This window comes from Epinephelus fuscoguttatus, linkage group LG22, assembly GCF_011397635.1.
Source record: "Epinephelus fuscoguttatus linkage group LG22, E.fuscoguttatus.final_Chr_v1".
Taxonomy (NCBI): Eukaryota; Metazoa; Chordata; class Actinopteri; order Perciformes; family Serranidae; genus Epinephelus; species Epinephelus fuscoguttatus.
The window spans coordinates 18811914-18825422 of record NC_064773.1 but is presented as its reverse complement, the minus strand read 5'-3'; the positions used below and the strand labels follow the sequence as shown (position 1 = coordinate 18825422).

At 42.0% G+C, this 13509-nt stretch overlaps 1 protein-coding gene across 1 annotated transcript; it reads left to right on the top strand.

Moving 5' to 3' along the window:
- The first annotated feature begins 2497 nt into the window (after positions 1-2497).
- On the top strand, positions 2498-4699 carry avpr2l (arginine vasopressin receptor 2, like). The gene is made up of 2 exons (XM_049567419.1): positions 2498-3323; positions 4620-4699. Exons 1-2 carry the CDS (start codon positions 2498-2500, stop codon positions 4697-4699), a joined length of 906 nt encoding a protein of 301 aa, XP_049423376.1.
- Positions 4700-13509: the final 8810 nt, after the last annotated feature.

Below are 13509 nucleotides of genomic sequence, written 5' to 3'. Positions count from 1 at the left end.
ACAGGTTCTCAAAAACACCCTTGTGTGGGGGCAAACACCACTGGAAACTCAGCAATGACTTGCTATAAAAACAAGCAAGTTCTTGGGCACAAACATCACTGAAAATGCAGTGACAGGTTGCCAAAAACACCCATGTGTGGGGGAAAAAAATGCAACTGGAAATGCAGTGACAGGTCACTAAAAGCACACACAAACACTGCTTGAAATGTAGCAACAGCTTCTTAAAAACTCCCTGGTGTGGAGGCACAAGTAGCAACGCACCAACAACTTGCTAATGTTGTGCATAAACATTGCGACGGGTCTCTAGAAAACACCCAGGTGTAGGGGCACAAATGCCACTGGAAATGTAGTGACAGGTCACTATAAAGCACGCACCCAAACACGACTGTAAATGTAGTGACAGGGTGTTAAAAAACACCCATGTGTGGCACAAACGCCGCTGGAAATGCAGCAACGACTTGCTTAAAAAAAAACGCTCTGGGGCACAAACAAAGCCTTGAAGTGCAGCGGCTTGTCACAAAAAAAACCCATGTGTGGAGTACATATGCCACTGGAAATGCAGTGACAGGTTGGCAAAAACACCCAGGTGTGGGGAAAAAAAGGCAACATGAACGCCACCAGAAACGCAGCAACTTCTTGGGCAAAAACATCGCTGGAAGTGCTGCAACAAGTCTCTAAAAAGCACCCTTGTGTGGGGGCAAACGCCACTGGAAACTCAGCAATGACTTGCTATAAAAACAAAGAATTTCTTGGGCACAAACATCACTGAAAATACAGTGACAGGTTGCCGAAAACACCCAGGTGTGGGGAAAAAAGGCAACTGGAAATGCAGTGACAGGTCACTAAAAACACACACAAACACCACTGGTAACATAGCAACAGCTTCTTAAAAAACACCCTTGTGTGGGGGCACAAACACCACCAGAAACGCAGCAACAACTTGTAAATTGAAACACACAAGTTCTTGGGCACAAACGTCGCTGGAAGTGCCGCAACAAGTCTCAAAAAACACCCATGTGTGGGTGCACAAACGCCACCAGAAACGCAGCAACAACTTGTAAATTGAAATACACGAGTTCTTGGGCACAAACATTGCTGGAAGTGCCGCAACAAGTCTCTAAGAAGCACCCATGTGTGGGGGCACAAATGCCACTGGAAACGTGACAGGTCACTATAAAACACACACACACAAACGCAACTGGAAATGTAGCGACAGGGTATTCAAAAACACCCATGTGTGGGGGCACAAACGCCACTAAAAATGCATTGACAGGTTGCCAAAAACACCCAGGTGTGGGGGAAAAAAAGGCAACTGGAAATGCAGTGACAGGTCACTAAACGCACACACAAGCACTGCTGGGAATGTAGCAACAACTACATGGTGTGTGGGCACAAACGCCACCAGAAATGCAGCAACAACTTGTAAATTGAAACACACTAGTTCTTGGGCACAAACATTACTGGAAGTGCCGCAACAAGTCTGTAAAAAACACCCATGTGTGGGGGCACAAATGCCACTGGAAACACAGCAACAAGTTGCTAAAAAAACACTAGTTATTGGGCACAAACATTGCTGAAAGTGCAGTGACAGGTCTCTGAAAATCACCCAGGTGTGGGGCACAAAGCCACTGGAAGCTCCTTGATATCTCACTAATGAACAAGTGGTGTTGTTGTTAGTTGGTCTCAAACAGTAGTCTGCAGCTTGGCAGCCATCTAGGTGTCAAGCCACCCATCATCCCCTCCACCTCCTGATGACAAAGTCTGCTCATATGGCTGCATAACAAGAAATACGGCAGTTTTGTAAGGTGATAATGGCATTCTAAATATAGTCAGTGTAGCAGCAGCCTTCTAGCCTGCATTTAAGATGATACTCATATCTATTCAGAGATAAACAGGTGAGTCAAAGAAAATTACCCTGGTGACATCATCAGGGTCATCTTGAAGTCGGTTTGGAAAAAACAGAAAAACTGTGAACAGACAGAACTGCACTGCATCGTGGGAGCTGTAGGATGAAGTTTAGAATAAAAGATAAAAGTCTGGATATCTTGGCCTCTGTTGCCTTTTATAATTATACTGTTGCTCCTTTAAGACTAACATAAGCAATTATATTCCACTACTAAATAAACAAATTGGAATACTCACAGAGCATGAGCTCATTATAATCTGTGGTGTATTTGGATTTCAGTGCATTTTATGATTATTAAGGAAGATTATATCTTGGCAAACTCAAATTTTTAAAACAACTGGGTAAAATGTCATCTTATTTAATATGTTTGTGGACATACAGTCAACACTGAGCAGACAGACCCCCCCCTCATCCACTCAAGTCGGTGGCTTTCCCTCCTCACAGCCATCACAGTCACCCGCACCACGCGCGCAAAGGAGGAAATTGCCGAGATGCTTGTGCGCCAAAATTGCACTATCAATCTCTGGATAATGTGCGGAGACGTTAATTGAACCCAGAAGTTACAGGACACACAGGAAACACCGGGCTTTAATGGATTCCAGTCGCAACAGCAGCTCTAAAAAGCCGCCAGATGAGGATGGAGACGCGTATGAGCGTTTCGCGCTCATCAGAGCTGGCATACTGGGTTTGGTTTTTGTGCTTGCAGCATGCGGCAATCTTTTCTTCTTGGGCACACTTTGGAAGAAGCGAAAAAGAAACACACGGACCCAGGTGTTCCTGTTGCACCTGTGCTTGGCGGATCTGGTGGTCGCCTTTTTCCAAGTCCTACCGCAGTTTCTCATGGAAATTACGCACAGGTTCCGAGGCACGGACTTCCTGTGCCGGTCCGTAAAATACCTACAGGTGGTCGGGATGTTTGGCTCTACGTACATGATCGTGGCCATGACCATAGACCGGTATAATGCAGTGTGTAAGCCGATGGTTTCCTTCCTGAAGGGCTCGTTTAGGAGATACCTCTCCATAGGCGCAGCGTGGCTCATCTCTCTCGCCTTCAGCTCCCCTCAGATCTCCATCTTCTCTCTCAAGGAGGTGGAGGAGAACCAGTATGACTGCTGGGCTACATTTATTGAACCGTGGGGGAGCAGGATCTACATCACCTGGATCACTCTGTCAGTGTTTGCCCTGCCTGCAGTCATTGTGCTCTATTGCCAGATAAGAATATGCACAACCATCTACTTCAACATGAAGAGGAAGGCGCTGCAGGCAGGGCGCGCGGGCACGAGGGGGGTGTCCAACGCCATGCTGAAGACTGTGAAAATGACTTTTGTCATTATAATGACATACACAGTGTGTTGGAGCCCATTCTTTGTTGTCCAGTTATGGTCTGTGTGGAGCCCCAGCACTGCGCCTACTCAAGGTTGGTCCAAATGAGGTCCAGGAGGTCATAGATTTAATGTCACTGTGGAGTAGGCCCACATGCTATAATAATAATTAATAATATATTACAAGATCCAGTGTGTAGGATTCAGGGGGGTGTATTAGGAGAAATGGAATACGGTATAACAAGTCTGTTTTCTTCAGTGTATAATCACCTTAAAATAAGAATTGTGGTAGTTTTGTTTCCTTAAAAGGAGATGTCTATATTTACCAGGACCCCAGGAAGTGTGCTGCGCATGCGAAGCCAAATTCGACCAAAAAGACCTTCATCCCAACCCCCTGCAAAATGAGGATTTGATCCATTTGGTCCGAGAACATTTGGAAAGTCTAAAAGAGCTGCAATATTAAATCATTTTATTCCAATTCAAGTTAGCAGAACGGCAAGCTGTAAGTAGCTGGCTCGACCGGCACGGCAGATGTCTTCAGTGCGCTTGCGCTGTGGGCCCAGTGATGAAGAAGAAGCACTGATTATCTGAATAATTTCATTTGCGGAAGTAGAGCTTTTTTTGGCTTCATGCGCTACAGAGCAACTTCCGCAGAAATGAACAAGGTCCCGTCTCTGATGCTGTGTCCAGGTCTCTAAATATATCCATGATATCTACACAGGGAGCTGTTTCTCACCCTCGCATCCCTCACATTGCATCGCCATGTTTGTTCAGTAGCTCACAACAGTCAAACTCGAGAAAAGGCCATTGTGTTTTTGTGTCAGCCACCATATAGCTAGCAGTCTCTTCACGATGAGCCGAACAGCATTGGAAAAACACAGATTTTTAATGTAAAACTGCTTTACTCAGTGTTTTTCTAGGTTTTAATCACTCGGTCCATTTGTTCTGGATAGTACGAGACCTCTGCTGATATTTCGGCTTCCAGTAAAAACCTCCTGAATGTCTGGATCTCAGGTTATCAGAGAAAAAAGCTGAGCGCACATTAGCAGATGCTAGGCTTGCAGTGATTATATTATATATTATATTTTTACTTTTTTCAATCACCTGGTCGGTTTGTTTTGGAGAGGAGGAAGTCTCCGCAGATAATTCCTAATAAAAAGAAGAATAAACACTGAAAGAATCCTAACCAGGAGCTCACACTTGGCAGAGGGAGAAGTTTCAGCTGGTTGCCACTAGATGGCACTAAATCCCACACACTGCTCCTTTTAGTGTTTCTGTCAAACTAGTCACTAAGTGTGCCCCTTAAAAAAATTGGAGATTTGCTGCCACCTTTCCACTACTCTATTTTAGAATTTGTTTAATACTTTGCTGTCTCTTTTTTTGTCTTGCAGGTCCAGTGTTTGCCATCATCATGCTGCTGGCCAGCCTCAACAGCTGCACCAACCCCTGGATATATCTTTACTATAGCTAAGAAAATTGCAACTTGAGATACAATCAAAGGTCTGACGAACTCAAAATGAAGTCAGCATTAATCCAGTGTTTGAGTATTTGTTGTTTTGGATTCTCTTTTATGATAAAAAAACAAATGTAACTGGATCAGTGTCAGCATTGCTGTACATAAGCTTCAATTTCTGTTGGCTATTTTCACAGTTAATGTTTCAGCGTTCTCACCAATACAATATTTGTGTCAGCATAACGATGTGTTCTCCAGGCATTACACTGCACAAAGCACAGTACCCTCTTTCATTCAGTGTTTGAAGTAGAGCTGGGCAATATATCGATATTTTATCAATACTGCGATATGAGACTAGATATCATGTTAGAGTTTAGATATCGTAATACTGTAAATGTTGTTGGTTTTTTTCTGATGGTAAAGGCCGCATGACAGTATAATGTTGTAATTTTCTGAACTTACCAGACTGTCCCAGCTGTTCTTTACCCACTTATAATTATTTATCATGAAATCTCATTGTGTCGATATTTTGTGAAAGCACCAACAGTCGACCCTACAATTGTTGTTTAGAAATATTGTGATGTTTGGTTTTCTCCATTTCGCCCAGCCCTAGCTTGAGGAAATGAGACTTTTGAAATAAATCTGCATCAAAGGAACAGTCAAGACATAAACCTGGATCTTCACACACTGTACAGAGAAACAGAATGTCGGGCAATACACACCATCCACAGACCTTCTTTCCCCCCCTAGTTAAAGGGGTTTTTGGGGGGAGAAAGTGTTTCCTTATCCGCGGTGAGGGTCCAAAGGACAGAGGGATGTCGTATGCTGTAAAGCCCTCTAAGGCACATTGTGATTTATGATATTAGGCTTTATAAATAAAACTAAAATTGAATTGAGACATATCTGACTTGTTTTTAATGTTCCGTAAATGTTTATGTCATTAAAAATGTAAATTGCGTTGTTGTATCTGCTACAGATGCTGCCCAACTGAATTCCCAACAGTTTTTTTAATACTTTGCATAAAATGTTTACACAGTTCATTTGGCAGGGTAAAAAAGTGAGAATGAAAACACATAGATTGCAGAATGGCAAAGAAAAAGAGGGACTTGGAGCCCCAACATGCGGCTATACTACTGGGCAGCTCAAATGTGGTCAATCCAGATGCTACAAATACATGGATTGATATGGAGTCTAGAAATTGGGGTTTACTGACACTAAAGGACTGCCCCTTTGTAAATTACAAGAAGGGGAAAGTGGAGGTTCAAAGTAACTTCATTGTTCTAAACACATTGAACACGTGGAATAGAATTAAGATTTGTTTCAAACTGAAGAACCATTTCTCACTTCTGGCTCCTACATGGAGAAACCCAGACTTCCCTCCCGCTTGTCAAGACGTAGTGTTCAGGGTCTGGCAAGAAAAGGGCCTGGACAGGCTTGTCAAACTTTATAAAGGAGTTGTCGGTGAAGATTCTCAGTCATCCAGGTCATGGTAATTGTAAGTGCTAATATTGTAGTCAACTGGACTTGCTTGCGTTTCTTGAAGATGTTTCGTCTCTCATCCAAGAAGCTTCTTTAGTTCTAAATGACTGGTACGAAGTTGCGGGCTTTAAACCCTGTGTGGGTGGGAACCCTTGCAGAGTCGTAGGGGTCACGTGAGCTCTTAGTTTCAGAGTCGCTAAGGTCACAATGTGAGTCATTGACCCACCTGGCCACCATGTAGGCAACTTTGTACCAGTCATTTAGAACTGAAGAGGCTTCTTGGATGAGAGGCGAAACGTCTTCAAGAAACGCAAGCAAGTCCAGTTGCCTACGATATAGCACTTACATTTATGAAGGAGGGACAATTGAGTCATTTGAGGGTTTGAGGAGCAGATGTTCTTTACAACAGTCATATTTTTTCAGATATCTGCAAATAAGACTTACCAAAGAAGGTACAGTACATGCCCCAAATGGATCTTTCTTGGAAGACTTTCTTAAACAACCCCTACCAAAAAGACTACTTCCTATGTTATGAAACCTTTGGCTCAAATCTTAATTACACTACAGACCACATTCCAAAACACTGGCAGATTGACACTGAATGTCAAATGGAAGAAAATGTTTGGGCATCAGTTACAGAAAACACACATGGCTTCATTGTACGCCATTATTGAGGGGCAGGATTGGTCTGAGCTCTTGTGACTGCATTAAATGCAACTCAGAAGTTGGCATGCATGCACATATGTTCTGGAAATGTGTAAAGACAGAAATTTTGGAGAGAAAGTGAAAAGGGAAGTGGTTGCCTAGATAGGTTATGATTTGCAAATTAAGGACATCCCAACACTGGATGATTGGTATAAGGAGGTATGGAGAACTGTCTCTCTGGAAAAATGACTCACACCCTTCATGACAATATGGAGGGATTTATCCAACTATAGCGACCTATCTTGGACATGGTGGACCCCTCTGAACTGGATTTGGTTGCACCAGATTAATAACACACAGTACACTGTAGCATATCCACGTAACATATCTGTGACTGTCTTGTTACTCCTGCTGTTTTTATGTTTGGTTCAAGGTGGTTTAAATGATGAAAAAGTGGTTTTGTGAGTACCCAGAAATGGAGATATATAAAACGATATAAAACTTTGAATCTTGTTTTTTTTTTTTGTCTGATCACACTCAAATATCAAAATGATAGACAATAATAAAGCATTGCAAACGTACCTGTAGAATTTCATCACTGAACTACCTAAACAGTGAGAAACACAATGAGATTCTGTTTTTCTTCAGGCTATACACTCCAAAAGAAAATTCACAGATTCAACATCAAAAATATAAGTAAGCAATCTGCATGCATCTTTTTGGGTAGTTCCAACTCTGGCATCATGAGTCAGTCATTTATAATCTGGAAAATTCAATTATTTTAATACCACAAATATAATTTGCTTTGACCTTGAAAAACTAGTTGAACCAACTTAATATTTGTGGTGATATTTAGTCTAACTGTTCTATTTACGATATTCTAACTTATTTAATTCCATCCTACTCAAAAATGCTAGAAAAGTTGATTTGACCAATTTCTTGAAAGAAGTTAACTGACTAAAACATGAAACACAATTTCTTTATGCTGAAAAACTTCTGTATTTTAAGCGTTATCCACTAACCTCATGAATCTCTCTGTTAGGTAGTGTTGCATTATGGGCTTTTGTAATTAGTATTCCTTTTTAACTGACTTTTCAATCAAATCAAATGAGTCCTATATAGGTAAAAATCTAATTTACAATTAACTTACAAGATGCAAATTAATTCTCAGACACATAAAGATCATGTGTGTGAGTTTTATGTACATGGTGTGTGCTTTGTACTTCACTACTATGTATATCAAGTTGTCTCCCCACTTCACTACATGTCTCAGTCCTGTCCTTAGTAGTGTTGTCAAAAATAACAATTTGTTGATTCATATTGATTCTGAATATTTATTCAGAAATTATTATGTATTATATCATATATATTAGAGTAGGGTGGCATGGTGGGGCAGTGGTTAGCACTGTCGCTTCACAGCAAGAGGGTTCCTGGTTCAATCCCAGGAGGGAGCCCTTCTGTGTGGAGTTTGCATGTTCTCCCCATGTCAGCGTGGGTTCTCTCTGGGTACTCCAGCTTCCTCCCACAGTCCAAAGACATGCAGGTTAATTGATAACTCTAAATTGACCGTAGGTGTGAATCTGAGTGTGAATGGTTGTCTGTCTGTATGTGTCAGCCCTGTGATAGTCTGGCGACCTGTCCAGGGTGTACCCTGCCTCTCATCCAATGTCAGCTGGGATAGGCTCCAGCCCCCCCACGACCCCCAACAGGATAAGTGGTTAGGAAAATGGATGGATGGATATTGGAGTATTCCTTGACTCACATCTCACGTATCAACACCACATTCAGAATTACACTATCAATAAATTATTTCTGATTCTGATATCTCCCCCCTACTGTTTTGGACACATATCTACATACAGTCATTCTCTCAACAATATCCTACTGTCTCCCAATTCAGTCCCTCGCCGCAAAGGAAACCATTGAACCAATAGCAAGACTATACAGCAGAGGTTACAAGATCCATGGTAACCCTTCCCGTTTGGATTCATCCTGCACTGAACTCTCACTCTGAGGCCCTGACTATTCAAAACTACTCAGATAATCTCGCCGTTAAATTTCATTTTCAGATCCATTCAAATTCTCATTTCCAATCCTACACGTATTGCTTTACTACCAAGTCACAAAACAAGACAGCAACACATCACTAGATCAATTTCTCATGCACTTATTTCTATACTGAGATCATTTTGTCACACTTACACTAAGATCTATAACGAGTTCACCGACTCCACCGCAGGAAATTCACTGTACTTTTTATGCACATGACATGTTTGTGAGTCACTTGGGGTCCATTCAGAATGGACCCGCAACCCAATTTTGGACCAGGACCCACCAGTTGGGAACCACTGCTCTACTCTGCATTGTCTATGTAGCTGCCTATGTTTTGCTGTTGTTTTAGTCTGTTGATTGTTTCTGTTTTTATTTTGTATTGTAATGTGTTTTTGTTGTACGACAGAAACCTGCTGAAAACCAGTTTTTAACTGAGTTGGGACAGTTTTAAATGTAACACACCATGTTACATTCGTTGTAATGCCATATTTACCTTTAAATTAAAATTTTAAATGTTGTGCCCTCAATGTAAATGTATCCCTGTGGTTTCAACAACTGTATAGATCTTTTTTTCCTTCTTAGTCATGAGTGTACCAGTAGTCAGTTTGAATTTCAGATAATTCCACTGCACTTGAACACCAGATCAGTTTTAAACTTGGATAAATGTTACAGCAGCTGAAAGCTCTGTACAATGATCAAAGTACTATGTGAGCTGCAAAAATGTATTGTTGGTATAAAATGCTGGAGTTGAAATAAAAAATGAGCTAAAAAAGGTATAGAGTATAGATATTTTTCAAGGTATTGTATTCAGGTTAGAAATTCCTTAGAATGTAAGAAATTTTTTTGTGCGATGCACGTTTTGCCAACTCTGTGAACCATTCTTGAAAAGACGTCTCACCTGGGTTCCTCCAATTCATTCACATTCCGTAACCTTTTATCCTGTTGGGGGTCGTGAGGGTGCTGGAGCCTATCCCAGCTGACATTGGATGAGATCACAGGGCTGACACATAGAGACAGACAACCATTCACACTCACATTCACACCTACGGACAGTTTAGAGTCACCAATTAACCTGCATGTCTTTGGACTGTGGGAGGAAGCTGGAGTACCCAGAGAAAACCCATGCTGACAAAGGGTGAACCAGGATTTGAACCAGGAACCTGTGGTAGCAGCAATGCTATCCACTGCCCCAAATTCTAACCCATTAAATATGGCCGAGGACAAACTTGCTCGGTTTTTCTCATTGTAATTTGCCTCCCCACTTGTCTGAATAAAGTCTGTGGCTCAACAGTGAAATGTATTGATTACTTTTATTTAATTCTATCATGAACATTATATTCCTTAGTCCTTTTTTATTGATTGTTTGTTACATTCCTCTGCCTGTAAATGGCTTTGTAACCTTGTCACTGTTGCTCATTTCCAAACAAAGATTAGTTTCATTATTGCAGCATGCTCAGAGATCAAGACCCGCACTTATCCCTGGAGGATGTAGTCCTCGCCAAGAAACAAATCATGGCAGTGCATTAAGGGGACTAATGCACTGCCATGATGTTTTGTTTTTCCCGCTGAGATGCGGAGCAATGGTATTACAACAATTCCATTTCATTACTAGTTTTCAGAATCCATTTTCTTAATCCTTTCCGGGCTCGGTCTTTGCCGGGGAAATGTGTCATCTTGTAACCTTTTCGTGGAACGCAAAACCCTGGAGTCATTTGAAATTGCGCTCCACGAGTCCTTTCATATGTGCAATCAATGTGTAATTATTTAGCCTCTGCGCTGTCTCTCAATCACATTAAAGACCACTGCATTCTTGGCCTTGTTAAAGTCTTGTTGCTCTGCACTCAATTAAAAGCATGACGGGTGTTTATTCACATGCAGTTCATCCCTACTGTCATCACAGGTGTGGTGTGTACAAACACAATGTTTTGACATGGTTACCATCCACTCCACACTGTCCAACAGATCCTGTGACCAGGCCTGCTACTGTGTAGACACAGCCTATGGTGCATCTCTTTCTGGAAAGCTGCTTCAAATGAAATTATACATCTCTCTTGGCCAAAATACTATGGTGACTAATTCAGAGCCTGAGGGGAGCTGCTTCATGTTCATGTCACTGTTGGGGTCTAAAACAATCACCAGGGACACAGCGGACACAAATGCAGCCCCCTGAGAAGCGCGTGCCCTAAGGAAAACATTTACAGCAGACTTTATTCCTCCTCCAAATAGATCCATCGCTGGTTTATCTGTGGAGCAGAATATTTCCGACTTGCGGGAGATTGCACATAATGACATGGTGGTATACTGCGGTAAGCAAAACTAATAAGAAATAATAACCTTCTGTATAAGTGGACATGATTGCTCATGACTCATGGACACTGAAGACAGAGGCATACATGTATGAATGGTGCTGTTTGTGGCCAAGTGGAAAGAACTGATTTGGTGTACATCAACACAGCAGGCAGGAGCTGCTTCAGTACATACCAAGGAATACTTAAAGGAGCACTTCACCCACAAAATGATTATTTGAATGTAAATTACTAACCCCGTGCTACCTTGAATATGCGATGCGTCTCCATGGTGAACGGAGAATCCAAAAAAGGTAACCAGTCTTTGTGAATTGAGGTAAATAGGGACCATGTTTATAACACGTTCGCATCATAAATTAAACAAGCCAAGTTGGCACTAACGATGGATCAGCAACAATATTTTTTGTCGACGCTAAATATCAAACAAAAGCCAAAGACTGCATCGTGGTAAGTTGCTGCGAGTTGTAAATTCACCACCTCTAAGCAGAAGGCAGAAGATACTGGCATCTCGAAGCCTGACCGGGCAAAGCCTCTTCCTCTGGGCAGCTGCTTCCATCTCTCTGAGACTCACCCTGGGTGTGTGTCTGCAGCTGCCTGTCCTGGAGAGCAGCATGAAAGTGAAGAGCGCTCACTCTGCAGCTATATTTAGAGACCAAAACATTGAATCTTCCACTTTCAGGGAGCAACCCCAGGACTGGCTGTGCTTACCAACACCCATACTACCATACTACATAGTATACCAGAGAAAGATTTAGTATGTCCCAATACATAGTACGTCGAACGTAATATGCCAACAATACCAGGATGTTCAACTACATCAGGTCCAATTTTGCAGTATGCAATCCAGCATGCTTTTCTGGCTATTCTGACCACAATCCTCTGCACAGTGGACGATATGTTACATCGATAGAGCCGCAGAGACAGTACGTACTTTATAAGAGCAGCTGCAGTACCTACTAAAAGTGAAAAGAAAAAGCATTTATCCAATGACCGTCTGGCATAGGAATGCTTGGAGGCTCCGCGTCCACCGTGCTGACATGAGAATGCATGACAGGGGGGTGTCGGTGGCTTAGTGGCAGAGCAGGCGCCCCATGTACTGGGTTCGAATCCAGCCTGTGGCCCTTTGCTGCATGTCATCCCCCCTCTCTCTCTCCCCCTTTCACACTTGACTATCCTATCTATAAAGGCAAAATGCCCAAAAAAATATATTAAAAAAAAAGAAAAGAATGCATGACAGGGAGGTCGCATTTGAAAACTGGTGAGAAACAGCATTTGAACATCATAGTCATAATGTGAAACACATCCTAGCGCATGTTTAATGCAATGTAAATTCTTATTTGAATGTAAATTCAATAGTGCATATTTGACCATTTCTTCTATGAAATTTTAGGGGAAGTTCAGCCTCCCTTGTTGTATCAGAGCAATCGCCCCTGGAACCCATCGTGAGAGTTCGTCAGATACGTTTTTGCTGTTGTTACACGTGGTCCCCTTTAACTCAACTTCATGAAGGGTGTTCACCTTTTTTGGATTCTCCGTTCATTTTTTAGTTTATTAATTTAACCTTGGCGTGGCACAGCCCGTCTAAACTGACAATGCAAACACAAATCAGCACGGCATGGCGTGACCTGGCGCGGCAAAGAGTGACAATGGAAAAAAAAGTGTTCGCTTGCCAAGCTCTGAACGTACCCTGGATACAGACGATAAAGGCATACAAGAAAAACACTTGTAGGACACACAAATTCAAGGTAACACGTGGTGAGAAACTATAAAAATGGTCCTTTAGTGGGTGAAGCCAGTTGTACATCAAGGAAATAAAAAGGTTTCAGACATGAGCCAATGAATTCTCATAATGTATTGATCACCACTGAGATCCAATCATGTAAAAACTGTAAACACGTGTCTCAGACATGTATTAATAATGCATAGCAACAAGCCACTGACAATCACTTCCTGTAAAGACAGACGTACAGTGCCACCATGTGGACAACAACAGATACAAATACAAAAGGCCTTCCACACAGCAGGCATTTTTAATTGCCACAGCACAAAAAGCACAGGTGTTACTGATCACATTAACGATGGCTCTGCTCTATTCAAGTCTTCCTGTGAGAGTGACAGTGAGCAACGAGTTCCGTACCAGAAACCTGAAATTAAAGCAGCGAAATGAAATTCGACCATCGCTGATCTGATTATTTACACCTGCGCTGTTGCTACGGTGACAAGTCAAAATGTCATCTGTGGGAAAAGGCATACTGAGAGCAATGTCGTGGACCACTGAGTACCAACAGAGTTTTAGAAGACACAGTTTGTGCTTTATGTACAGGAGCGTGTGCAACATGTCAGGAA